The sequence below is a fragment of the Pogona vitticeps genome, chromosome 1, assembly GCF_051106095.1.
Source record: "Pogona vitticeps strain Pit_001003342236 chromosome 1, PviZW2.1, whole genome shotgun sequence".
In the NCBI taxonomy this organism is placed as follows: Eukaryota; Metazoa; Chordata; class Lepidosauria; order Squamata; family Agamidae; genus Pogona; species Pogona vitticeps.
Window position 1 is genome coordinate 74526828 of NC_135783.1, and position 27005 is coordinate 74553832.

The window sequence follows — 27005 nt, forward strand, 5'->3', positions numbered from 1 at the left end:
CTTTCTTCATACTTAATTTATTTTCAGATCTTTACCTTTCACCCACATCTTTCTGTGTTAGCTCACATTTTAACCAAAGGATGTGCGATTTCTACAATCAGAATAAAGCAGCTAAATAATGCTAAATTCAGGTTTTTAATCAGTACACCTAAAGCTAGTGGCTCAGCGGCACAGCTACTCCATCTAAGATAGTAGCAAAATAAAAAAAAACCCTTCCTTTCTCTACTGTTCTTCCTCTTCCACTTTTTCCTTTCCTGCCACAGGTTAGACTTCATCAAGACTCTTCCTAGTTTTGATGTGGCACTTCTAAACAATGATGTTATGTTACTTTCAAACCAGGTTTTCTCCTTTCTGTAATTTTTTCCATTTATCTAGCCTCAAATGCTAAGCTGTAACTGATAGCTACTGTGATTATTTTCCCTCCATTTCTTAATGCCTTCAGGACCATGAAACTAGGGGTCCAAATCTGAGCGGGAAAATACAAAAAAATCTAACCAAAAAGAGAGATGAGAGATGAGAATTTTTAAAACTGAAAACAGGTAACACAGTGTGCTATAGAAATACAAAATCTTGAGAGTCAGAAGGCGTTCCTAATGCTGTTGACCACACAGCAGAAAAAAAGGAACTGAAGATAATGTGGTTAGTAATACTAGTGTGCATACACACAGCTGGTGGGCAGTTTCTCCACCAAAACTTCATTCAGCTGTAGGAAGTTCTAAATATGTGCAGGTATAAGATCCATAAACATGAATCTACAACCACAAAGATGGCTGTGATTGACTTATTGATCTACAACAGCATTACAAATGAAAACATTTGGTGGAGATGTACATTCTTCTATTAATACACATGTAGCAAAAGTTTTCAAACAGAAGGTTATTATTCTGAAGCAGATTTATCAATGCCAAATACATAATGAAAAAGGAAAAGCTGTTTCCAGTTCAACATGAAGGCAACATGAGCATTGCCACATTCCTGAATGTGAATTGTAGGTTTTATCCTATTTTCAGCAGCAGCTTAACTATCAAGAAATTTCCCCCATGCAAAAGAGTATTTGCAACATCTTTTAGTTTTGAATTTTATTTGGCAAAGCAGCACTGCATAAACTGTTCAATGATGAGGACATAGCTTACACAGTAGTATGTTAAATTCAGGTACATCAACGTTTGCAAGTCTGCTACAAACAGTACTTAACTATGAATGTCTATATAACTATATGAGAGAAGGCAGGGGGAAACTATGTCAGTTATGTCCATCCCGAACAGCAGTTTATACAACAAGAAGTGTCACTTCTGATGTCTTGAAGTCTATATACATGGTTTCTGATTTTTTTAAAGGGAAGAAAACAGCTGATTGTGTATACTACATGCTAGTCTATGACACGACCTTGACAGCTTTGAAGAACTTCATATTATTTAGTAGCATCCAGAAGACAGCTGAACACAAAGAATCTTATAGTGTGCATGTAGTGTTAGAAAGTGCACACAAGCAGTTTGATGGATGAACACTGGAACTGAAATAAGTGTTCAAAGTTTCTCAATCCAAAATAAAATGTAACGAATTGCAGGTTTAACTGCATTTCTGCAGATACATTTCACTTTCCCAGGCAGGTGAAAATAAGGGCATGTTGAAAGGAAACATTTGCCCAAATTTAAACTTTCCCTCAGTTCATTATCAAACTTGCATTAAACCTCTACAAAATAAAAAACATCACACTTTTCCATGCTGATAACAGTGTAACAAAGTCCAAAACAAGCTGCAATGCTGTTGGTTTTGAAAAAGCTTTTAAGAATTGGAGATGAGCAGTCCACTGTTAACACTATGTTCAGGTCAGATGAAGTAGCTTTTACATTTCATCCCTGCAAAAACAAATGACAAGAATTACAACTCTAATCTTTGAACTTAATGTAATTAAATGGCTACCCCCTTTATGAGGGAGTTAATGTCTTAGCTTTTTGAAAATATTTTACAGTACTAGAAATTTATTTGAAGCTATATGGTCCAATCATGTTTTGCAGCTGTATAAAAAGCTACCAATTGACAATTAAACCTCACACTGGTGGTACGAAGATGTCCCTGTGCTAAAACTTGTTTTGCCCACGTACAGGTGAAGGCAACACTCTCGGCCAAACTAGATATTAAATGTGTGTAAACACTAGCATATCTCTCTGGAGTCAGGTGCAAACAGCAGGTGGTTTGCCCAGAGTAGCAGAAAGCAAGGAAGGATTAAATATCACCCATCATTCCTGATTTTTTCAATACAACCTAACTCTTACTTCTTCAAGAAAACAGAATCAGCTGTTAGGGCAAATGATACACTAATCTGGACCTTAAGTAGAGTAGCACACTCAGATCTGAGGATTGATTGATTGATTTTCAGGTTTGCCAAGTGATATTGAAAAAACACATTGCTTCAGCTGAACTCCTTAAGAATGGCATCGCTGGTTCCCCTTAAAAAAAAATAAGGGCATCCAAGTAACTCGCCAACTACAATGCAGTATATAAAGCACTGCTAGTTTTGTAGAACAGTTTCTTCATCTGAGTTTAACATATCAGTCCAGGTCTTGACTTTCTCACCTAACTTTAATATTTCTGTCTAGGACTCAAACGTGCATCACTGACAAAACTGAAACCATAGATTAGAATTCTGAATGGAATAGATTATTTGTATCTTCTCTAGCAAATGCTATTACATATTGAAAATAAATCTGTTATCATATTCATAGTAGGTATAATAACATCAGAAAATGTGCTTGATTTTATGTTACAAGTTTCTGCTTTACTGAATTATTTTTAGAATATCAATTCAATAAATACTTATTCACATACTCCTCGGCCTGTTTGTAACAAATGCAGTCCAGCAGCCAGCATACAAAACACTCTATGCCTACAAACCATAAAGCATCTATATGTAAACCACTTACATTTGCAGCATTCTAGCATGGAATGAGAGCATGCACAATTGAATTCTAAAAGGCATATCTGCACAGAAATGGAAAACTGGAAAAGTGAAAGAGAGTACCCAAAGGAGTTACTGTTTTTTTTGCAGGACTTTTTATTATTATTATGTGCCTATTCACCCTTCTGAACTCCCATGGCTTATCAAGCCTGTAACCCAGCACAGGTTTGAGAAGACCAAATTAATATCAGACACACACCCTCCAACAGTGTGCAGTCATGCCTGAAGATACTTTTTTAAATTAATGCATTGCACATTTCAGGAGTCTTTCAGATGGTCTGCCTTACAATAAAATTGCTAACAAAGCATAACAAATGTTTATTAATTTGTTAGTGCTACCTCTTTATTCCATTAAAGTCCTAGATGGCACTGATCTTTCTCTCTTTGTGTCATTACAGTTAATAAATATATCAGATAGTTTTCACCCAGCAACAGCAAGAGCATTTTGGGCAGCTAACATCAAGTGTTCCATAGTTCATATTGAGAGGCATAAAGCACATTGACAAGGTGTTCTTCTCCACATTCATAAAGGACTGTTGATGCAAATTCCTCATTTTCTTAGGTTCACTTTGCTGTTGAGTATTAGGGCCCCTGTATTACAGTGGTTCCAATTCTGCATCTCAGGATGCATATAAAAGGTGGAGTTGGGGGAGGACTGTTTGACACTACAGCCTTTGATAGCCCTCAGGACTCCACTTTATTCCTTCTATTACTTATTTATCCTTATTTATCACTTATTTACAATATTTTTACCCCACCTTTCTCCTAAAAAGAATCAAAAGAGGCTAACATCTATATGGAGCTCCTAAGAGACATCATTCAGCACTTTAGACTAATAAGCTGATAACAGCTCTATTGATCTGTGTAACCCAACCCCAAGGAAGATATTGCTTGAGCTCAACAACAGGCAGGATGAGGACAAACAAGCTGAAACCAAGTCCTGACCAGATGGAACTGCTGCTGCTCAGTAGGAAGTCGAATTAGGGAATTGGGATTCAGCTTGTTTTAGAAGGGTTGTCTCCCCCTTGACAAGTCAGTTTTGTAAGCTGCTAGTGCTCCTTGATTGCACTGTTGCTACAGTCCCAGGCAGCAGCAATTATGAGAATGTCTTTATACAATTTTGCTAGTGCACCAGTTATGCCAATGCATCTTCCCTGAGTTGATCTATCTTAACAAGTCATCCATGCCTCAGTTATAACTTCACTATTGCAGTATGCTCCATTTGGTGCTATCTATGAAGAGGGCCTGTGATCTTCAATTGGTGTAACATGCAGCAGTTGGGTTCTGTCTATAGATACTGTTCTGACGAGTGAGCAGTATCTCCTACACAGTATCAGGATCATATGACCGCAATACCAGGAGCAACTCAGATGACAGTCACGTATTTTTATTAGATGTGGATTCCACCACAACCAACTTTTGCCTGACTGACTTTTCATCTTTACTGAGTTAAAATATGAAATTACCCCTAGATATAAGTTGCAAGGTTCAAACAAGATACAGTACAGAGATGCAGTGCAGTTAATACACACATCTACTCAGAAGTATCAGAAGTCTGAATCCAGACTTTGTGCTTTGCAAAAGAAAGTTATTCTGTTCCTGAAACATTATAGGCCTGCCTGCCCACCCCCAAAACATAAGTTACATTTCAGTCTGCCCTACACTTCCATTCATGGTTTGCTCTGCAGTCTTCTGAACTTTCTTCCCTTCTACCAATATATTACATTTAGTATGCTTTAGTTCTGAGATACTGAGCACAGAGTAGCGTGTTAACTGATCAAAATACCTCAAGATGCTTTCCTCAGTACAACACAAGGAGTGCATTAACTGTGAATTTAGTCATTACATCACTGGTGTACAATATGTCCTATACAGCTAATGAGAGGGTTAATGAAGACTTCAGAGATATTAGCAAAATAGCTATGGAGATTGAGAAGAGAAAATAGGTGTAGGCCCAAATTATGAGATACAGGGGAATCACAGGCCAAAACAGGCTAAGATTCAACAGCTAAAAAGAAAAAGAGTTGGAGAAATGGCATGAAAAGTTAAGTGAAAGAAAAACACAATAATCTGAAATATACAGTACGGCAAAGTAGCACCAACAAGTTGTTGATGTGGGACTGCATCTTGTGGTTAACATACTGTGGAGAATCTTGCGGCTTGTGCTCTTTTGCAACTTTTGAATAAAATATTAAATATTTGTTTTGAATAACCATTTAATGCATCTAAAAACAAGCATGATGTGATTTTGATCATGATTTTTGTGCTCAATTAAAATATTTAGTATTTCCATATACGGTAGATACAGATACATTTTTGTTTGTAAGATTGTTCTGAAATATTGGTACACTGGTGACAGGTACTTATACAGCCTAGGTTTTACAGTACTTTGCAGTGACAGCAATGTAAATCACAAAGTATATCGTTGAAAATAATATGATTTTGGAAGAAGGTGACATGTGCCTTATGTACAAATCTGACTTGCTCACAACAAAATTAGCTCTACATATGGCTTGAAGAATAGCTTTATCCCTACAAGGACAAAGATGATTACTAGAGACTCATTGAAATCTAAAACCCCAGTTTAACCAGGAAACAGAAATATACTTTCAGTCTCTATTAGAAAGCAGCACAAAAACTGCCTCCCAAATAACTACTCCAGCAGCATTACTTCTCTCAATTCCTTTCACTCACTCACAGCACTACTAGAACAGGAACAATTACAATCATTAATGGGTAATGATGTGACACTCTTAATTTGCTCAGTTCCGTAGCATCTTTGGCAATTTAAGTTTGAATGAAGCCTGCGACTATCAAACAGGCTTTCTAAACCAACTTCTGGTTTAGGTTACTTTTACTTAATACTGTAGAACTTCAAGAGGCTATATACGACCATGAAATAAAATACAATCCATGCAATGATTTTTCTCAGTATTTAATGTGACACACTTCAAAACACATGCTGATGTAACAATGCAAGGGGGTGCTTTTGGTGGCATAGTCAAGCAGAAGGCAAAGAGAGCAAAAGCAGTCTTGGCAAACTACTCTCTTGAGAATTAAGACCCTTTCACCTTTTATACTTAAGTGTGTGGAAGAAGAAAGTGGAACAGAAATCACTTCCACCTGGACCATTGCTTCTCCTTATCTGTTAAAGGCACATATATCACTCCCATCAAAGGCTTCATCTTGACACTGCCATCTTCTAGCTTATCATACTGTTCCAGCATCTGGTTTCCTCCAGCAGGACCAACAGGTAATATTAGTCTTCCACCAGGCTTTAATTGATCTATAAGCTATACATAAAAAAAGATTAGACAGACACAGCAAGTGTATTTCTAAAATTGTTGTCTTATCCAATGAAAAAAACCAAAACAGGTGTGCCATATACAGTACTAGAATACTATTGTTCTGAGGTATATGGGCTGGTATCGTCCTGATGGTAAGGGATTTCGACCCAAACAAAGCCACGCTAGAGGAACAGCCCTTCCCTTCTCTTTCCTACGTCTCAACTGCAACATATTGGAAGGTAAGTTTTGGGAATGGGACAAATGAAAGATGGAGGAAATAGTTTGGAAAAGGCTTTATTTTATTTATGACTTTACTCAAAATTCAAAAGGACTGGGACTTGAAATGTAACATATATTATTTCCAAACCAATGTAACTCCCATTCTTAGAAGTCAGTAACATCACATTAGAATATGAAATCAAATGGACTGGATATGGAATTGGGTATGGAACAACTGATTGGTTCAAAATTGGGAAAGGAGTACAATAAGGCTGTATATTGTCTCCCTGCTTATTTATATGCAGAATACATCATACAAAAGGCAGGACTGGAGGAATCTAAAACTGGAATTAAGATTGCCAGAAGAAATATCAACAGCTTCAGATATGCAGATGATACCACTCTGATGGCAGAAAGTGAGGAGGAATTAAAGAACCTCTTAATGAGGGTAAAAGAGGAAAGTGCAAAAAATGGTCTGAAGCTCAACATCAAAAACCTAAGATCATGGCCACTGGTCCCATCACCTCCTGGCAAATCGAAGGGGAAGATACGGAGGTAGTGACAGATTTTACTTTCTTGGGCTCCATGATCACTGCAGATGGTGACAGCAGCCATGAAATTAAAAGATGACTGCTTCTTGGGAAGAAAGCGATGACAAACCTAGACAGCATCTTAAAAAGCATTTTGAAGGAAATCAACCCTGAGTGCTCACTGGAAGGACAGATCCTGAATTTGAGGCTCCAATACTTTGGGCATCTCATGAGAAGAGAAGACTCCCTGGAAAAGACCCTGATGTTGGGAAAGTGTGAAGACAAGAGGAGAAGGGGACAACAGAGGAAGAGATGGTTGGACAGTGTCATCAAAGCTACCAATATGAATTTGACCCAACTCCGGGAGGCAGTGGAAGACAGGAGGGTGTGGCGTGCTCTGGTCCATGGGGCCACAAAGAGTCGAACATGACTTAACGACTAAACAACAACAACAATGGTTGCAATATTTTCATTTAGTAAGAACCTTTAGTAAAGCAGGTCTAACTAAGCAGCCTGCAAGATATTTTAACTTAAATGATGCTTATCAGAAATGGTATGCACCACATATAAACAGGAATTACTCACCGCTTGTGGCACAACTGGAGCAGCAGCTCCTACATGAATAGCATCATATGGAGCATCATCAGGATTTCCCATTCTTCCATCTCCCACTGTAAGAAAAAACAAAAAATGGTTGACAACAATATGCTTATTTTCTCAAAAACACAACTTGCTGCTGGTAAAATTTATTTATTTATTTGACTTTTGCACCACCCATCTGGCTGCCAAGGCCACTCTGGGCAGTTCACAATATAATACAACAAACACACATCATATATATAAGAAACCAAAATTAGACATCGCATACATAAAAAGCAACATAAAATTAACTACGTGGTTCCCTGCAAACAAGACAAAAATGCTGCAAAAATGCATTAGGGTTTATTTTCAGGTGATGTTTTATTTTACAGTCATGCTATCATCTTCTAGGTGCTGCACAATGGTGGAGGGTGGGGTTTCACTTAAATCGGGCTTATATTTGGGGTAAGGCTTATATTACAAGCATCCTGAAAAATCACACTAAGGCTTATTTTCAGGTAAGGTTTTATTTCTGGGGAAACAGTATAAATAATTCAGGTATTATCACTAAGTTTATAAATCTGTTTGCAAAAAGGATTTAAATATAATCTTCAAACATAGCCAAAATTAATTCTATAATTTTGGATGGGATTCTTAAGTGGAATTTTAACTGGGAATTACACAGCTAGGTTCAAAAGAATTAGAGCAGAGCAAATGCAGGTCATAGAATGAAGCCTGATGTCCACAGGAAATGAGTATCTGCAAGACTCAGTTTGTTCCTACTCACTATGCAAAGCCTAGTGGGTCAAATATACCTAGTGTTATTTATTTATTTATTTATTTATTTATTTATTTATTTATTTATTTATTTATTTATTTATTTAATTAATTAATTAATTAATTAATTTATGCCCCGCCTATCTGGCCCACCGGACCACTCTAGGCGGCTTCCAAATATAAAATCAAATAATAAAACATAGACAAATACATAATAATCAAACAAGAACAGCAGTAAAAATAAAAAGGAAAAGTAAGAAAAAATCAAGAGTTGGCTGGAGGGAAGGCCTGAATAAACAGCCATGTTTTTAATTGGGTTTTAAAGGTGCCCAGCGTGGGGGCCGCGCGAATCGCCGGAGGGAGATTGTTCCAGAGGCGAGGAGCCACCGCCGAGAAGGCCCGGTTTCGTGTCTTCTCCTTCCGGGCCTCTCTCGGCGTCAGGCTCCTCAGCCTCACCTCCTGACTCGCGCAGGTGATCCGGGTAGACCTTGGTGGGATGAGGCGTTCCGCCAAATATCGAGGTCCTAAACCGATTTAGCTAGCAGGACTGCCTAAGTTAATCTCACAGCAGGTCTTTTCCAGTGCTCCTCCATCCCCAACAAGAAATAGCAGGTTATGACTTCAGCAGCTTCTCAGTGGTGAAGCACTGCTTGTGAAATGCTTTTTCAGTGGATGCTCTCCTGCCACTGATTATCTCCTTTTCCTCCAAACTTCTTAAGAATATATTCAGCCCTGTGCTGAATTTTCTACTGCTTTATTTTTTCTCATTTTTCTAGTTCCCTATAATTGTAATCAAATGATATGCAAGCCAATCTAAAAGGTTTAATCTTAAGGCTGGGATATAAATGTATTAACAAATAAACAAAATGTTTCTTAGTGATGAAGGAAAGGGTGATTATAAACCCAAAGACATTTATTTGTAACAAAGCTTCGCTGCTTTCAACAAAGCTATGCCCACATAAGCTCCATAGTACTATATATTTGTTTAAGATGTTACAGAATAACCAATGACTATTCCACACACCATAAAGGCCAGCCCATACAGAGAGGCATAATAAATTGGTTCGTCCTGTGCCTACTCTCAGAAACAACAGTAGGCACAGAAAAAACAATGACATTCTTGAAACATCTTTATTCTACTCACAAGGTCTGAAGATGTTTAAGCCAGCCTCTAAATCTCCCATAGGTCAAGGCATCCTGACCAGTGCTCTACTCACAGAGGGAGAATGGGAGGAGCCAGGTAGCTTTCCATCATGAACCTCCAGACTGCACCTGCTACAGCTTCAGCTTCATAGCCAGAAGAACAGCCAGGCACACCTCCAACAGCTGAGCACTTAACTTATTTGCCCTCCTCCTCTCTGCGCAACTCTAATTCCTTTTGTGTAATCCCAAGAGCAGAGACTGTCATTATCCATAATATAAGTCAATCTGGGAGCCTTTTTTGGTTGAAGAATGGGGTTTAAATGCAATCAGTCAATCAAACAGGCAGCTGTAGCTGAATATTAACAAGTCATCACTTATTTCTATTTTGGAAGATTTCAGCAAGAGATGCTGGGACAGTGTCATACCATCTTGTTAGCAGGAGGAGGCCATAAGGAATTCCAAGTTGGTCAGAATTAGACATTCAACACCACAGTATTTGCACCAGATCCCAGAAGTGGGCACTGAGAATAGTGGAATATAAAATATTGCAACACCAGGCTGCAACACTGAAAGTTAAGTTACACTGAAATTGACAGCTATTGCTAGCCTTCTCTGTGGATTGAGTAATTAACCTCACCATGGAAAAATCTAGCAGAGAAGAACTGAAACTCTGCCTCAAGCATGTGTATTCCTTTATCTGTTTCTGTAGTTAACATGCTCTAGTACTTACCAATCAGTTTCACTCTGCCTGAAGATAGCAAGAGAGGATCATCCTTTTTGACATTATTTATTGAATCATCTACTAATTCCTTGATATGGTCAATTCCTACAACTTGACCTTTGGGGCCAACCTGAAACAAAAATGCAGGTCTGTTTTGGTGCTACATAGTGAGTTAAATAGTTAATTGCTTTTACTTTTCAACTTAAAGCATAAACAAAAATTAAAGAAAATGGATGAAACCTAACACAGCTATTGCTATTGTCTGCCAACTCATTTCTCTTATGCAACCATTCAGCTGCAATTTCTGTATGCCTGTTATACTTTGGGACATACGTTGTGGCCCTCAGCACCTTAATTTCTCCTCAACATCAAAAAATTTTGAATTTTTTTCTAAAGGTCCTTTCTGTTATCTTCTTGTTTACAAAAAATGAGACCTCCTGTGTCCTTATAGGGCATATTTTGAGTAAAAAAGTTATTTTCTGAAGTGGCTGTTAGTGGGAGCAAGTGTACGTATGTAGTTCCTAAAGCCCTTAGTAGTTGCCTACTCCTGCTCAGAACCGATTTAGTATGCAAGTACTTTTACCGTCCATAGTGATAATTTTTTCCAGTATTACTTTGATTTCATACGTTTTCAGTTAACATGACTAGAACATATTAACATGTGAAGACCAAACCCAGTGGCACTTGTTAGCCATTTTATTTTGAAGTACACAAATGGCTGCATAATTTACAGGTTCAGCACTCTGTTCTTATTTTGACACTTCTTTTGAAACACATTAGATGTTTATCACTAGTGAAATGCATGAATGCCACACCAACCATTCGCCACTGACATTCTAGGAACACCCTCACCCAAAGAGGGTTACACCAGTTTAGGGCTTTAATATTTTTGCTTTTAACTAAGGTGGCATGCAGCTGGCTTCTACTAGATAATGTGAATGTTGAAATAGACAGCCTTTGGCAATGTTTACTACTGTATAAGAAAAGAAAGCAGATGGGTCAAGAAAAAGCGTTTTAAAAAGGGGAATCCTGAGTGACCAGAATAAAGTTGATTTTGAGTCTGAAGACAACTGACATTAGAACTGACCAGATACATAGTCATATAGGTGTTTCACCCCATAATAATACCTCCACATCTCCACTTATTTTATAGTTTAAATGTGTGTATTTAATAAATGTCTGAACAAAGTTACAAGGACTCCTACTTGAAGGCACAAATTGGTTAGCATTTCCCTACTGTGTACATCATAGGTTGTACAAAATACTCAATCCAACCAGTAGGCAAGTTTGAATTGGTACAGCTTCAAATTTTTTACTATAGTACATAGGCATACTTCATAAAATAAGCTGAGGATCACTAACTTGTTTAAACAAAGTCTTTCTAGTTTTCTTTCTAAACTTTCAACTTTCTAGCTTAAAAACATTATATATTTTGCAACAAATACAATTGACTAACAATGTTGCTACATTTATTCAAGTGGTCAATTTTTTTTACCATTCGTGCAAAGCATGCTGTAAGAATACCACTTCCAGATCCTACATCAAGGGCTTTGGCTCCTTCGTGTAACTGCTCATATAGGAGTTCCAGAGCATACGCATGCTGATGAAAAAAGAAGAGTTTACTACCTTTTGGATTTGCCCTGTGCATATTCACTTTTACAACAGCTTTACAGTTACATAATTTACACAAACAGTAGAGGAAACCAGCATTTGAACATCAAACAACTGAAAAACGAAAACAGTGTCAGTCTCATGGAGTCAGCAAAGCCAAAGAGATAAAATTCAGTTTCTCAAAACTTATTCCTTAATATCTAAAACTAATCTTCGTTCCTTCCAGGGTATTTTGCAAAAGAAACCACACGTTCTTCTCACACTGCCTTATCAAAAGTAGAAAAGCATGAAAAATGAAGAAATTCATTTATATCACGTTATCCAACGAAAAGACCAGGGTGGGCCATGGATGGCATGCAACACCAAGCAGCCTGAAGCACTGTTCTACACTCCTAAATGTTTCCCTCAAAAGTATTTTCTCTTCTTTTCATTTATTTCATTTCATTTATATGCTCTCCCCAGAGGAGATTCAAAGTGGCTCACAATTAGTTAAAACAACACAACAGCCTAAATTAAAAACCATGGATATAACATTAAAAAACTGTAACAATATTTAAAACCCACAATTAAAAACACTTTTAAAATTAAATGGACGCAGGGAGCAATTTTCCTCCCTGACCTGGACTGCCATGCCTACCTGTCAACGTTTTTTTAAAAAAATTGGCAAAGGAGGGGGAAATTATGTAAGTAATGGGCAATAAAATTTTCTAGGTGAAACATATAACTGCATAATAAAACCTCACCTGGAAGCACCACTTATGAGATTCTTAAAATTGAACTACTTTGTGTGTTAACAAAGTTCACACATGTGGCTTCGTGAGGGAAAACTACCAATCTGAGGGTAGGGAATAGTAATCTCACTCGGGTCTGTTGTGAAGGTGAGCAACTTCCAGTGTCCTACAGTTACATGTTTCACCTAGAAAATTTTATGTAGGTAATGGGGCACTTCAGTCTACATCCCAATCCCAAAGAAGGGCAGCGCCAAAGAATGCTCCAACTACAACTGCACTCGTTTCACACACTAGCAAGGTTATGCTCAAAATCCTAGAAGGTAGGCTTCAGCAGTATTTGGACCAAGAACTCCTGGAAGGACAAGCTGGATTTCCAAGGGGCAGAAGAACTAGAGACCAAATTGCTAACATGTTCTGGATTATGGAGAAAGCCAAAGTGTTCCAGAAAAACATCTACTTCTGCTTCATTGACTACGCAAAAGCCTTTGACTGTGTCAACAACAACAAACTATGGCAAATTCTTAAAGAAATGGGAGTGCCTGACCACCTTATCTATCTTCTGAGAAATCTATATGTGGGACAGGAAGCAACAGTTAGAACTGGATATGGAACAGCTGATTGGTTCAAAATTGGGAAAGGAGTACAACAGGGCTGTATATTGTCTCCCTGCTTATTTAACTTATATGCAGAATACATCATGCAAAAGGCAGGCCTGGATGAATCCCAAGTCAGAATTAAGATTGCCGGAAGAAATATCAACAACCTCTGATATGCAGATGGTACCACTCTGATGGCAGAAAGTGAGGAGGAATTAAAGAACCTCGTAATGAGGGTGAAAGAGGAAAGTGCAAAAAGTGGTCTGAAGCTCAACATCAAAAAAACTAAGATCATGGCCACTGGTCCCATCACCTCCTGGCAAATAGAAGGGGAAGATATGGAGGCAATGACAGGATTTACTTTCTTGGGCTCCATGACCACTGCAGATGGTGACAGTAGCCATGAAATTAAAAGATGACTGCTTCTTGGGAGGAAAGCGATGACAAACTTAGACAGTATCTTAAAAAGGAGAGACATCACCTTGCTGACAGAAGTCCGAATAGTCAAAACTATAGTTTTTTCAGTAGCGATGTATGGAAGTGAGAGCTGGACCATAAAGAAGGCTGACTGCCGAAGAATTTATGCTTTTGAATTGTGGTGCTGGAGACGACTCTTGAGAGTCCCCTGGACTGCAAAAAGAACAAATCTATTCATTCTGAAGGAAATCAACCCTCAGTGCTCACTGGAAGGACAGATCCTGAAGCTGAGGCTCCAATACTTTGGCCATCTCCTGAGAAGAGAAGACTCCATGGAAAAGACCCTGATGTTGGGAAAGTGTGAAGGCAGGAGGAGAAGGGGACGACAGAGGATGAGATGGTTGGACAGTGTCATTGAAGCTATCGACATGAATCTGACCAAACTCCGGGAGGCAGTGAAAGACAGGTGGGCCTGGTGTGCTCTGGTCCATGGGGTCACGAAGAATCGGACATGACTTAACAACTAAACAACAATAAAACAATGAAGCAATGAGTCAAAAGCACAGACTTTTGCATTTCAAATTATGTAGACTCTAAGCTCCAAAACTTATAGTACAATACTGCTGCTAGCTTTTAATGTGCCAGAAGACATTTGGGGTGCTTTGTAATGAAGGATTCTTACTGCCATCATCCACATCCCAACGAGATGCCACAGTTGTGACTTCAGAGACCACCTTTCCAGTGGTGAAGCACTGACTATGGAAAGCTCCAGCAAAGGATGCAACTGTTTTGCCTTTTGCCTCTTAGGATTTTTTTTTTTAAAGAAAGGAAAAAGGAAAAGAAAATGAATACTTACCATGTGTGGAGCACTGATAGTTGCTTGAAATCCTGCCAGGCAAGGAAAACATTACATAAATGCTCAGTAATCAAACATTTCAACACCAGCATTTCTTGTTAGCAGATACATACATGCTCAACACAAAGAGGAAAACCTCTACTTCTTTGCTAAACATTTAGGCATCACAGTAAAGACTAATCCCCCACAAATTTGTTCAACCCTATTAAAAAGCCATTTCCAAAAAAATTTAGTAATGTCAGTTTGTCTCAGCATGTTGATGAAATTAAAGGGGAAAAGGGAAACAAGGGAAAAAAGACAAAATATTGTGGCACTTTAAAGACTAAGATTTATTTTAGTGTCATAAACTTTCAGAAATCAAAAAAGAATAATTTTATGATATATGGGGTAGATTTTTTGAAATGTGTTAATAAGAGGAAAAGGGAAAGCTCCAAATCAAGAATCAATGCAGTTCTGGAGAAGAGGACAATAAAAGAAGAAGAAAGATAGAGGATGAAGAGGATTATTGCAAGAGGTCCTGTCTATGGTGGTGGGGAACACACTTAATTTGTATTTTGGTTTATGTATTTTCTGTTTATCTTATAAACAATTTTAAAAAAAGAAATCAAAATCCATTTCTTCAGTTACCACATGCTCTCACCTCATTCAGTGACAGTTACAGTGGACCCTTGACTTACAGACGGCTTGACTTACAGACTTTTTGAGTTACAGACTTCTCTGGCCACAAAATTTAGGTTTGACTTGCAGCCTGAGAATTGACTTACAGACCAGAAAAAAACCAAAATGGAACAAAAACGGCCTGTTACGGGATTAATCGGTTTTCAATGCACTGTAGGTCAATGGAGACTTGACCTACAGACTTTTTGACTAGAGAACCGCCTTCCAATACGGATTAAGTTCTCAAGTCAAGACCCCACTGTAATTCCTTTAATTCATGATCTATTGTGTAAATAATACATCCTTCTTTCTGCTCTGAACATATTTCCTTAGGCGACTGAGTTGTAATGTTATGAGGGAAATTTCTCTATTACAGTAATATTTTACAGACTTCTATCATGCTGCTCCTCTCATCAATCCTTTTATTAGATTAAAATATTCCCCCATAATGCTGTGATAGGTCATCAAACCTTAATAAAGTTTTCAAGTATGTGAGATGTTGAATGAATGGAGCGCCAACACTTCCCACCAGAAAGATTCCATGACTTGGCAGGGATTTATTTAGTTATTTATTTATTTATTAAATTTATACCCCGCCCATCTAGACTGAAGTCTACTCTGGGCGGCTAACAATAACAGTTATAATAAAAACATGTAATAGAATTAAAAAACAATACAGTAGTAATGTGGTTCAAGATGGAAAAAATATTCAAGTGATGACGGGAGGGAAAGCCTGCCTAAACAGAAAGTTAAGTTTGCTCTTTAAAACAACCAGCAAGGGAGCCAGACAGATCTCTGGGAGCCGACTGTTCCAAAGGTGAGGAGCCACTGCCGAGAAGGCCCAGTTTCTTGTTCTTTCCCTCCGGGCCTCCCTCGGTGTTAGGCCTCTCAGCTGCCCTTCCTGGCTAGAACAAGTGATTTGGGTAGATCTAGGTGGGAGAAGGTGTTCCGCTAGAAATCAAGGTCCTAAACCATTTAGGGCTTTATATGTCATCATTAACACTTTGAAATCAATGCAGAAATGAACGGGCACCCAATGTAAGGCAGCCAGAGTGGGGGAAATATGCTGATATATTCTCATCCCACTGAGAATTTCTCGCCGCCGCATTCTGCACCATTTGAAACTTCCGCATCAATCCCAAAGGTAGCCCCATGTAGACTGCATTACAGTAGTCTAATCTGGTGAGTGCCCCAAAATCAAGATAGGGACACAGCTGGGCAATCTGCCACAGATGGAAACAGGTGGAGGGGACCACTGACACCACCTGGGTTTCCATGGTGAGTGCTGGATCTAGATAGACCCCCAAGCTGCGAACCTCACTCTTCACGGTGAGAGTCATTCCCCCAAAGGAGAGGGAGTTTCCCAAACTACCAATGGAGGTGATCCCAAATCATCCACCCTCAGGACCTCTATCTTGTCAGGGTTCCAGATGGAGTTCCTGAGAATTTACCAAGATCTTCTGAGTCTAAGTCTGACACTCTCATCTGACACTACAATAGCTCTATCCCACAAACCAGCCTTTCCTTTACAGAAAAAACTCTGATATTTTACCTGCCCACCTGTACTTATCCTGTCCCATGATACCTGTCTCCATTCTCTACAGAAGCTATATTCAGTAAAAAGGCTCAAAGTATTCAAGAAAACAGTTTTTATATAATAAAAAGATATCAGGCACACATTCTCATACCTATTGATTGAGGAGAATCCATATATGGGTTACATTTTGCATAATGACAACGGTCTGTTGCAAGCATTACTTCAAATACTTTATCTGATTTGATTATTCCATTTTCTGTAAAGAAAAAATATATGTTTAATTTAAAACAAAAACAGGTGAATCCAAACCTAGACAGCATCTTAAAAAGCAGAGACAGCTATGGTTTTTCCAGTAGCAATGTATGGAAGTGAGAGCTGGACCATAAAGAAGGCTGACTGCCAAAGAATTTACGCTTTTGAATTGTGGTGCTGGAGACGACTCTTGAGAGTCCCCTGGACTGCAAAAGAACAAATCTATCCATTCTGAAGGAAATCAACCCTGAGTGCTCACTGGAAGGACAGATCCTGAAGCTGAGGCTCCAATACTTTGGCCATCTCAGGAGAAGAGAAGACTCCCTGGAAAAGACCCTGATGTTGGGAAAATGTGAAGGTAAGAGGAGAAGGGGACGACAGAGGAAGAAATGGTTGGACAGTGTCATTGAAGCTATTGACATGAATCTGACCAAACTCCGGGAGGCAGTGGAAGACAGGAGGGCCTGGTGTGCTCTGGTCCATGGGGTCATGAAGAGTCGGACACGACTTAACAACTAAACAACATATGGTATATAAATCAGCACATGCTAAACAAGTCGGTGTAGCTGTTGATGAATCATGCACCTTTATTAGTTGCTGCCTGAAAATTCCCCACATCAAAAAAGTGTATTATTTGGCTGATATTGCCCCTCCAGAAGTACATCAAGAGGTGCTAGCAAATAATGAACAAAACAAGGTAACGCAGCATCAAACCCATCTACTTCATGGAAACCAACCACCCCTTAGCCATTCTCAATGGGGGACATGACCCCTGGGAGCCCTGGCACATTTGAAGAGAGCCACAGACTGGAAACAGTTCTTCACACACTACCTTATAAGGTTCATTATGTGACTTATCCTGATTTGGCCTATTCTTTCATATTGTATTTATGGCTGTGGCCAAAAAAAAAAAAAAAAAAAAAGAAAAAGAAAAAGAAAAAGAAAAAGAAAAAGAAAAAAAAGGTTGAGAATGGGTGTCCTACACAGTAGCTAAAATCGAGGAAAAGTTTTCTGCACCCATTTCAAGATCTAAACATTAAACCAGAAGAGGCTGGGCTAAATCTATGGAGAGCAAAAACAACACAACTTGCTGAATGGATGAATGCCAAAGACTGTCTCCTACCAGGACAAGGTTCTGGCTGGACCAACTGGAAGTTACTTAATATACTGTACTTCAAAACAAAGTAGGAAAATCAAAGAATAATCAAGTAAAATGAGCCTACTTGGATACAGGACAAATTATCTGTGACTGTGGAGAAATTCAATCAGTGCAGCACTTGTGTGCATGCAAGTTATGTCCTGTCATGTTTACAAAAGAAAACCTAGCAAATGTATGAGGTAATGCAATTGAAGTAGCCCACAGTTCTGGTCAAAAGAGTCTGATTATTTTAACATTTTAATTTGTTTTTAATTTTCCCTATATTTCATATACATTCCTAATTTTAAATTGTGCACTGCTGTGATAGGAATAAAGAAAGAAAGTAGTTGCTGAGACAGTAATTACCTGTCTTATACCTCTGCTTTTCTCTGATTCCTGCTCAGTTGCCTTTCTGGTAACCTGAGCTTGGTTTCCTCAAGTGAATTCTGTTCTGGTTTCTTTGTGCTCTCATGTGTGATCTGATAGGAATAGATTCTCTTAATCAACTTTGGCTTTTGGCTGGCCATCCCTGTTCTCTTCTCTTTCAATCTGCTTGGTTACGCAATCTTCCATGTACCATCCATGACCTTGCATTGTGGTCATCTTCTTAACACCTCTGTAAGACTGCACCCTCAATTTGCATCATGTCATGGCTCTGTTAGGTACTTACATTCTGAAAGAAAGGCTGCACCTACATGTTCAAATGCCATGGGATTTGCTCCACTTACAGAACAGGTAAATTTGAAGTGACCACATGATGAAAGGGCTGATTCAATTTGGTCCAGCCCCTTTTCTTCCCAAAGTGGTTTTTTCTGTCTGCTGCTGAGGTAAGATGGGGCTTCTACTTTTTCAAGCCAGAATGATTCAAACTGGCTTTTCCCCATGTAGTTAGTTGTAATGTATTCTTGTAAAAATGCAAGGGGTGTCTATAGGAGGTGTTTTGGTGCCACAGGTAGTTGGAATATGACACACACCTCTGTTTTTACTAAAATGAATCAACTCATCACTCGGGATAAAGTCAATTTGAATTGTTCCAGGTTGAAAAAAGAAAAAGCACTGAAGAAAAGCCATGCTGGGAGCAAAAAGGGCCAAGCTGATTCCAACTGACCTTTGTGTTGTGTGATTAAAAAAACCCAACAACTTCAAATTAACCTATACTATAAAGCTTCCGAATCCAACCAATAGTCTTTTGTCCCTTCTGGAAAAGCAGTGACATCTTCTAGTAGAATCTCTGCTTTTTGTATTTTTAGAACAGTGTAGTGATAATGCCATTTTATTCCTTTTTTTTCAACTCTTTGCCTTAATATTACAGGAATGTAAGCTTAAAAGCCCCATCATAGTTTATTAATGAGGTAGTGCAGTGCCTCTTAATTGCTTTAGAATTTGCATGATTCTTGAAACAACACTATAGCATGGCATATTTTGACTTTTGCTACTGCACACTGCTGAGTAAATGATACGAATTTCATATCTGAAGAAGCACTGGAAGGTTACATGAAAACTACTGTTGCTTTGCAGGGTCTGGATGACAATATTATTATGTAGACCAAGTATAATTTTCACAGGCTAAAATGCAACATAAATAACTAAAATGAGGTAAACATCCTGAAATGTGCTATTGTGGAATTTTCATGTTGATACTATTGAGAACATATATGGCTAATTGCAATCATCATACAAATCTGGAGCTATCCCATAAATATGTAGCAGAACATTTTGAGAAGTTTTTTTAAAAGGGCTGAATATCATTGCATGCAATATCTATGGATTTTCAAAGCTTCTTAGCCTGTTCCCATTATAGAAAATAGGAAGTTTAGGGGTGGTTACTTTGAGAAGGAAAACATCTTACATACGGTATCTTCTGCTTTGGGGATATTGAGGTTGCAGTGACAGTAATGAAACAGGAAGAGTACTGCATATAATGGATAGCAATGTAGATTGTATGTTGGGCAGCTAAAAATGGATCGCTAGTTCACTTTTCACAAATGTTCAGCAATTCACGGACTTGAAATCAGTGAACTTTGGAAGACACTCACTTTCTGAACTTAAAGAGGAACTGAGGAGAGGAGCTCTTCAAGTATTATTGCAAAAACAAAGCAAAATTATAAATAAAACTATATTGAGAAGGAGCTTCCCTTTGTCTAGAATTAACTAAGGATGAGAGGTTCAGGTGAAATGCTGTATCATTATTTCTGTTTCTGTTTCTACTATGGTTCCATTTAAAAATAAATACATGTTAATATACAACAAGAGTAAACCAAAAATCTTGTGGTGTGACCCAGTGGAAAGTAGTTTTGTTTGCCAGAGGCAGTACATGAAGACATTTCTGAATTAAAGTTCTTTTAAATATTATTTTGTAAGATTATTTTTAAGTGTTAATGTTAGAAATTAATATCTGGTTCTTTTAATTTGTATGTCTCTCCTGGCCATTTATCTCAAAAATACTTTTGTTCCTAAATGGGTATTTAACTCTTGTCCTAGGGTCCCTGTCCAGGGCAGAGGAGTAATTTTGTCAAGCTCTGATTGTTGCACAGGCTTTTCTTACCACCACAGATAATTGCTGAAGGCAGATTATGGAGTTCACAAACTTTCTTCATTAAAAAACATGGCACATTCTTAAAAGTACTGAATTTAAGAGGGTATGACAGGTTAAAATAAGTTGGATTCATCAGGATTTAAATAATTCTGAAAGCTACATTATTATATTTCTTGCTGTGCCTAATAATAAATACAATAGCTGGTCCACAGTGACTCATTCCTATTCTACATTCCACTTCATTTTGAATTAGTTTCTTCCATGTATGATGGAAAGCATGTGGGACATATATAATTCTTCTGGTTGTTATGTTGTGTTGGGATGATGTATTTGGGCAACCAAATGAAGCACACCTTATCCTGATGGTAATATTTATATCTACCTGTGAGCAAGCTCTGGGCTGGCTGGGTGGGATCTATCCTGCAGTAAAAACTAGAACAGGAACTACTGCGGGTGGTCTTGGTCCATCACTCTGTGCTTGGATTCCCTTCCCATAGTGGTACAGGTGTGTGTGATTTGTTTCACTGTCAATGACAGCACTGCTGTGGGTCTCTTACTCTACTGCAAGGGCTTTCCCCTCTATAGTGCTCTCCTACAGCCTGGTGGTTACCTTTGCATGTGGGAACAAATTATATGGCCAAGAAAATCCATAAAGAAACCACATGAAACTATGAAGCTCTAAGAAGGAAACTAAAGAATATTATAGCTCAGATAGTCTTCTTGTCTATCTGACCATTGTTATAAAGAGAAACAGAAAGGGAAGTATTTTGGGTGAACAATTGGTTACAAAGGTGCTGTCAACATAAGGGACTGGGTTTTGGGACAATGGGCTTTGCTTCCTGGAAGCTGAACTACTGGCAAGTGATGGGTTGCACATCACACAGACTGGGAAGAATGTGTTTGGTAACAGCATGAAGAACTTGCAGTCTTATCATCATCCTGGGAAAAGGAGTCCAAGTGGATGGCAGTTTCTTAAAAGGAAAATTATACAGACACAGCTACAAACAATTCCAACAAGAAAGAAAGAAGGAAGACAGCAAAAAACACCAATATGGCTTCATGAAAAGCTTAGAAAGGACCTGAAAACAAAAAAAAAGGACAGATGTCGGAAGTGGAAGGAAAGCCAGGTCACAAAGGAAGGGTACAGACAAACAGCAAATAGTTGCAGGAATGGCATTAAGAAGGCAAAAAAGCTGAGAATAGGCTGAGGTTAGCAAGAGATGCTAAAAGCAATAAAAAAGTATTCTTCAGGAGTTCATAGCAAAAGGTAGGAAAATAGTAACTCAACTCTCAGTGGGGATGCAAAAATGATACCAGTAGAAAAAGAAAAGGGCAAAAAGGAGAAACCTGGGAACTACAGACCAGTCAGCTTGACATCAATCGCAGGAAAAATTCTAGAGTAGCTTATAAAGCAGTCACTCCACAAACATCTTGAAAACAATGCAGTAATAGTCAGAAGCCAAAATGGATTTGTCAAGGAAAAAATTCTGCCAGACTAATCTTATCTCATTTTTTGATTCAGTAATCTCCTTGGTAGATAGTGAGAATGCTTTAGACATAATATATCTTGACTTCAGTAAAGCTTTTGATAAAATGCCCCTTGATATTCTGATTAGCAAACTAACTAGATGTGGGATGGATAGAACAACTGTCAGGTGGATAAACGGTTGATTAGAGAATCATACTCAAAGTGTGCTTATCAATGGCTCCTTCTCAAACTGAAAGAAAATAACAAGTGGGATACCAGAAGACTCAATTCTGGGTCTGGTGCTCTTCAACATTTTTATTAATGACTTGGATGAGAGGGAGAATGTTTATAAAATTTGCAGTTGACACAAAATTGAGTGAAACAGCTAATGCCCGGGAAGACAGAAACAAAATTCAAAAGGATGTTGCTACCTTCTTTTCTCGAAAATAAGACCTAACCTGAAAATAAGCCCTAGTTTGATTTTTCAGGATGCTTGTAATATAAGCCCTACCCCTAAAATAAGCCCCAGTTAAGTGAAACCCTGCCTTTCACCACTGTGCAGCCACCAGAAGATGACATGACTGTATTTGAATAAATGTAGATTGCTGTACATGGAAAAAAATAAAACATCCCATGAAAAAAGCCCTACTGCATTTTGGAGAAAAAATTAATATAAGACCCTGTCTTATTTTCAGGAAAACATGGTAAACTCAAGGGCTGAAAACAACAGAATGAAATTTAACAGGGATAACTGCAAAGTTCTATATCTACGAAAATGAAACCAAATGCAGTTACAAGATGGGGGATACGTGGCTCAGTAATATGACATGTGAGAAGGATCTTGGAATTACTGTAGATCACAAGCTGAAAAGGAGCCAAGATTGCTATGTGGTTGCAAAAAAAGGCCAATGCTATTTTAGGCTGCATTAACAGAAGTATAGTCTCCCAATCCCAAAAATACAATTTCCCTTCTATGACACTGGTTAGGCCTCATTTTAAGTACTGTGTACAGTTCTGGGTGCCACACTTTTTCAGAAAAATTCAGACAAACTGGACAAGAGGGCAGTAACAAGAGTGATAAGAAGAATGGAAATTAAGCCCTATGATGAAATACTTGAAAGAACTGGGCATGTTTAGCTTTGAGAAAGACGTGGTGCCGTTGCGAGTTAAACCGCAGAAGACTCTGTGCTGCAGAGTCAGAAGACCAGCAGTCGTAAGATCGAATCCACGCGACGGAGTGAGCTCCCGTTGTTTTGTCCCAGCTCCTCGCCATGCAAATGTGAGTAGATAAATAGGTACCACCTTGGTGGTAAGGTAACAGCGTTCCATGCCTAAGTCGCACTGGCCACGTGACAATGGAAACTGTCTTCGGACAAACGCTGGCTCTACAGCTTGGAAACAGGGATGAGTCGGACATGACTGACTATATGTCAAGGGGAACCTTTACCTTTACCTAGCTTTGAGAAAAGAAGACTATGATAGCAGTTTTTAAGCAGTTGAAAGGTTGCTATATAGAGGAGGGGCAGGATCTGTTCTTGATCATCAGAACATGTAATAATGGGCTCAAGTTACACGACACCAGATTTCAATAGAATATCAGGAAAAATGTCTTAATTTGTTAGAGCAGTATGACAATGGAACCAATTACATCAGGAGGTGGTAAGCATTCCAACACTGGCAGCATCAAGAGAAAATTAGACATCTGTCAGATATACTTTGATTTGGGTTCCGGCACTGACCAGGAAGTTGGACCTGATGGCCTTCTAAGCCCTTCCAACTCCATTATTCTATGATTGTATGATTCTGGAACACCATACAACCCTTTCAAAACCAAGTGGCCTGTCAGCAAATCATAAGAGGATCAGTAGAGGCAGGACCAGAGAAAGGAAGGGAAGAAGAGGAGCTGTGGGCTGAAATGCAAGTCGCACCATATCAAGTGCGAACACTGAACTCCTGAATCAATCCACTGCCCTGGAGAAATCACTGATTGAGAATTCAGGCTGTGAAAATCAAACTGCAGCAAGACTGAACTGGAGCTATTTGGCTTGCCATAGTAGTAGTAGCCTTTCTGTGATATTATGTTTCTACCATACAGTATATTTATTGGGCTACATACTTCTTAACTACCTGCATTGCTTTTACAGAAAATACATAAAAATGGAAATAAATAAGACATAAAATTACAAACCTGCAAAAATATAGCAGTCTTCAGCAGCACATGCATACTTATCTGAAAGTCAGGAATCTTGTATCCCATACAGAAACACTCCTCAGAGTGAGCCATAGGCTCAAGAATTGCTATATACAATTTATTTATTTATATTAAACACTCTAATACAGTAAATGGAAACAAGTACACAATACAACTGTCTGAAACAGTGTAAACCAGCCATCCTATTTTAGCTAGCTTAGGCATAATTAAATAGATTGGCAGGTAAAAGTTACTGAAATAGGCTCTGGATGTTACATGTTTCTTCCATCTACTCCCTATTTAAAATTACTTATATACGTTTCCAATCCAAACAAGATAACAGGATGTTGAAGTCCTCAGCTTTATTTATTTATTTATTTGATTTTTACCCTGCCCCTCTAGACCATGTCTACTTTGTGACAAGCTGAAACTGGGAGCTGCTACAACTGACTGTTTTACTTAGACCTATAATAATAATTGCATACTGTCAAGTTAATTCTGATTTATGGTGACCCTTTCCAGAGTTGTCGAGGTACAGAATACACAGAAGTGGTTTACCATTTCCTTCTGCTGAGGGCATCCTTGGTTGACTCCTTCCCTAGGAGGTATAGTAGGAAATCAAACCCTCAGTCTCGGCCTCTGCAGCCAGATACCTAAACCACTGAACTATATATACAGAGTAAGTAATTCCCTGCCAGGTTCTTTTAAATTTACAGAATAACTCATACTACAAAAGATATAACCAATCCAAAAGAAAAATAAGAACAAAAGTATTACAACACCTTAAAAATAACTAATTTATTTCAGTGGGAACCATTCACATACAGTATTACAATGCAATTCCTCAGACACATTTTTCTGGAAACTACTAATGGAGCAAGAGTTAAATATTCTTACCCACTAGTGCTTTAAGGCAGGCACCTCATTTTGCCTGATGCCTTTTGTCAAATCCCATATTTACTAGTCTCTAGTGCTTCCACAAGATAAATATCATTAAAGATCAGGGAATAAATATCACAACTTTTACTCAATCAAACATCTAGGGGTTTAGAGAAGTTTGAGATGGTTTAGAAGCTTTACAAATGACATGCAATGTCAGATATGCTGTAGGTGCACAGAGTATAAACACAGTAACCATCTGTCTTTAAAAAAATCCAATACAGTACAATATTAAAGTTCACAGAACAAACTAGACCCAGCCAAATCACACATGCATGCTCTTCTCTATTCTAACCAACTCTCTCATTATGGCAAAACATAGCAACCACTCATTTGTTTCTCGGCAAGTATTAACATGGGTGGCAGTTTTCAGCCAAAGATCATGATAACAGCTGAATGAATGATAATCGTCCCAAGAGGTGAGAAACTGAAAGGTCAACTGTCACACCTTCCAAACTACATTATAAAATAAATCTCTACAACCACACGGACCAGAGACTTTCTCGTTGTTTCCTAAAACCTACAATGCTTTCGACTACTAAAGGGCACTAATGGTTGATATCCATAGGCCGGATAGGTCGGAAGCTGAAAGCGACATCTATCTAGCTAAATAAAGATCTCTGGAGCCATGGGTGCCAGAGCGATGCTCACGGACGAAAGTCAGCCGTTTCATTCGCGTTGCCCCTTCCGACGGAAGGCGAAGAAACCCCGACCGGGGGCTCGCCCGCCGGCCCGCCCAGCCGCGAAACGGCGCCGACACGCCGAGGGATCCACCCAGCTCGCGCCCGGTCGCGGGGCCACCTCCGACAAGCGCTTTGCGGAGCGAAAGGGACACGCCCGCCTGGCGGCCGCAACTGCTCTCTACCACCCCCCCACCCCCACCCCCTCCCAAAAAAACAACAACCCGTGGGGGCGAGCGCGCGCTTCCACAACACACGCCCCCCCCCCGCGTTCGGTCTCGAGCGGCGGCCGCGTGACAGCTGGCGCGAAGCTTCTTTGCAGCGCGCGCGAGAGAGACGTCGAGGGCCGCCGCCGCCGCCGCCACAACTAACGGTCCCTTCCTAGCGACGGGCTGGGGACGGGCGGCGGTGAGGGTGCGAGGGAGGGAGGAAGGGAGGGAGGGAGTGCGTGTGTGTGTGCGTGCCTATAAGACATGAATGGACTGCGCGCGCCCTGGCCCCTCCTTCCGCCCTCCTCCCCACCCCCTCCCTTCACCACCACCGGGCCCAGCGCGCCCACACAGACACACTCACTGCGGAGGTTGTGGATGAGCTCGGAGTGACTTGCACCTCCCGACTTCCAGGCCATTGCTAGACAGACTCTGCGGAGCAGGTAGAGAGCCGCCTTCAGCGCCGCGACTGCGCACAGTAGTTTCCCCAGGAAGGACACAACCTCCAGCGCCGACACAGGCGCCGCCTCCTCCTCCCCTCCCGCAGCAGCAGCTGCTGCCGCCGCCGCCGCCGCGCGTCCGCCGGAGGGAGGGACTCCTCCCCCGCCCTCCCGCGCGCTCGGCATTCTGAACGGCCGCCGCTGCCGCCGGGCAGCTGCCACCGGTTTGCGCAGGCGCACTAAAAGGAAACGAGAGGGGACCAGGCTGGCACGAGCGGGCGGGGTGAGGTTGGGGGGGGGGGAAGAAGACCTCCTGGTGACCAAAAAAGAGGGGGCGGAGGGGGGGAGGCCGAGTTCTTGGGGTAGCGGAGTGCCTGAGATTCCGGGCAAAGCCGCCTGTGCCTTTAAACGGGAGTGCGTGACTGACTCTGGTTTCTGGCTATCGCTCACGGCGGTGAGATGGTCGAGGCGAAAGGCTTCTTTGCAGTGTTTTGGGAGCGTAGCGTGGGAACGGAGCTAAAGTTTGGAGAAG

The 27005-nt window shown here is 39.8% G+C and overlaps 2 protein-coding genes across 3 annotated transcripts in view; one reads left to right on the forward strand and one right to left on the reverse strand.

Annotated features, from left to right (window-relative positions):
- The window catches only part of KATNA1 (katanin catalytic subunit A1), a 450967-nt gene that overhangs the window by 337976 nt on the left and 85986 nt on the right, over positions 1 to 27005 (forward strand). The gene's annotated exons all lie outside the window — the stretch shown is intronic.
- On the reverse strand, positions 1065 to 26696 carry PCMT1 (protein-L-isoaspartate (D-aspartate) O-methyltransferase). Of its 2 annotated transcripts, none has more exons than XM_072995441.2 (8): positions 26398 to 26696; positions 16772 to 16876; positions 14427 to 14458; positions 11711 to 11815; positions 10225 to 10345; positions 7581 to 7666; positions 6031 to 6252; positions 1065 to 1859 (listed from the first exon to the last, which is right to left on the reverse strand). In XM_072995441.2, exons 1-7 carry the CDS (start codon positions 26657 to 26659, stop codon positions 6073 to 6075), a joined length of 891 nt encoding a protein of 296 aa, XP_072851542.2. In that variant the 5' UTR covers positions 26660 to 26696; the 3' UTR covers positions 1065 to 1859; positions 6031 to 6072. The 2 variants fall into 2 exon arrangements, with proteins under 2 accessions (XP_072851542.2, XP_072851534.2); XM_072995433.2 differs by having other exon boundaries at positions 6083 to 6252; positions 26398 to 26694.

Excerpts from the sequence above, each read along its gene's own strand:
- PCMT1 (XM_072995433.2), bottom strand. The coding sequence starts at position 26,659 with ATGCCGAGCGCGCGGGAGGGCGGGGGAGGAGTCCCTCCCTCCGGCGGA. Across the intron at positions 16,877-26,397 it reads GCTCATCCACAACCTCCGCA|AAAATGGAATAATCAAATCA; the intron begins GTGAGTGTGTCT and ends TTTTCTTTACAG. Across the intron at positions 7,667-10,224 it reads AGGCAGAGTGAAACTGATTG|TGGGAGATGGAAGAATGGGA; the intron begins GTAAGTACTAGA and ends TTTTTCTTACAG.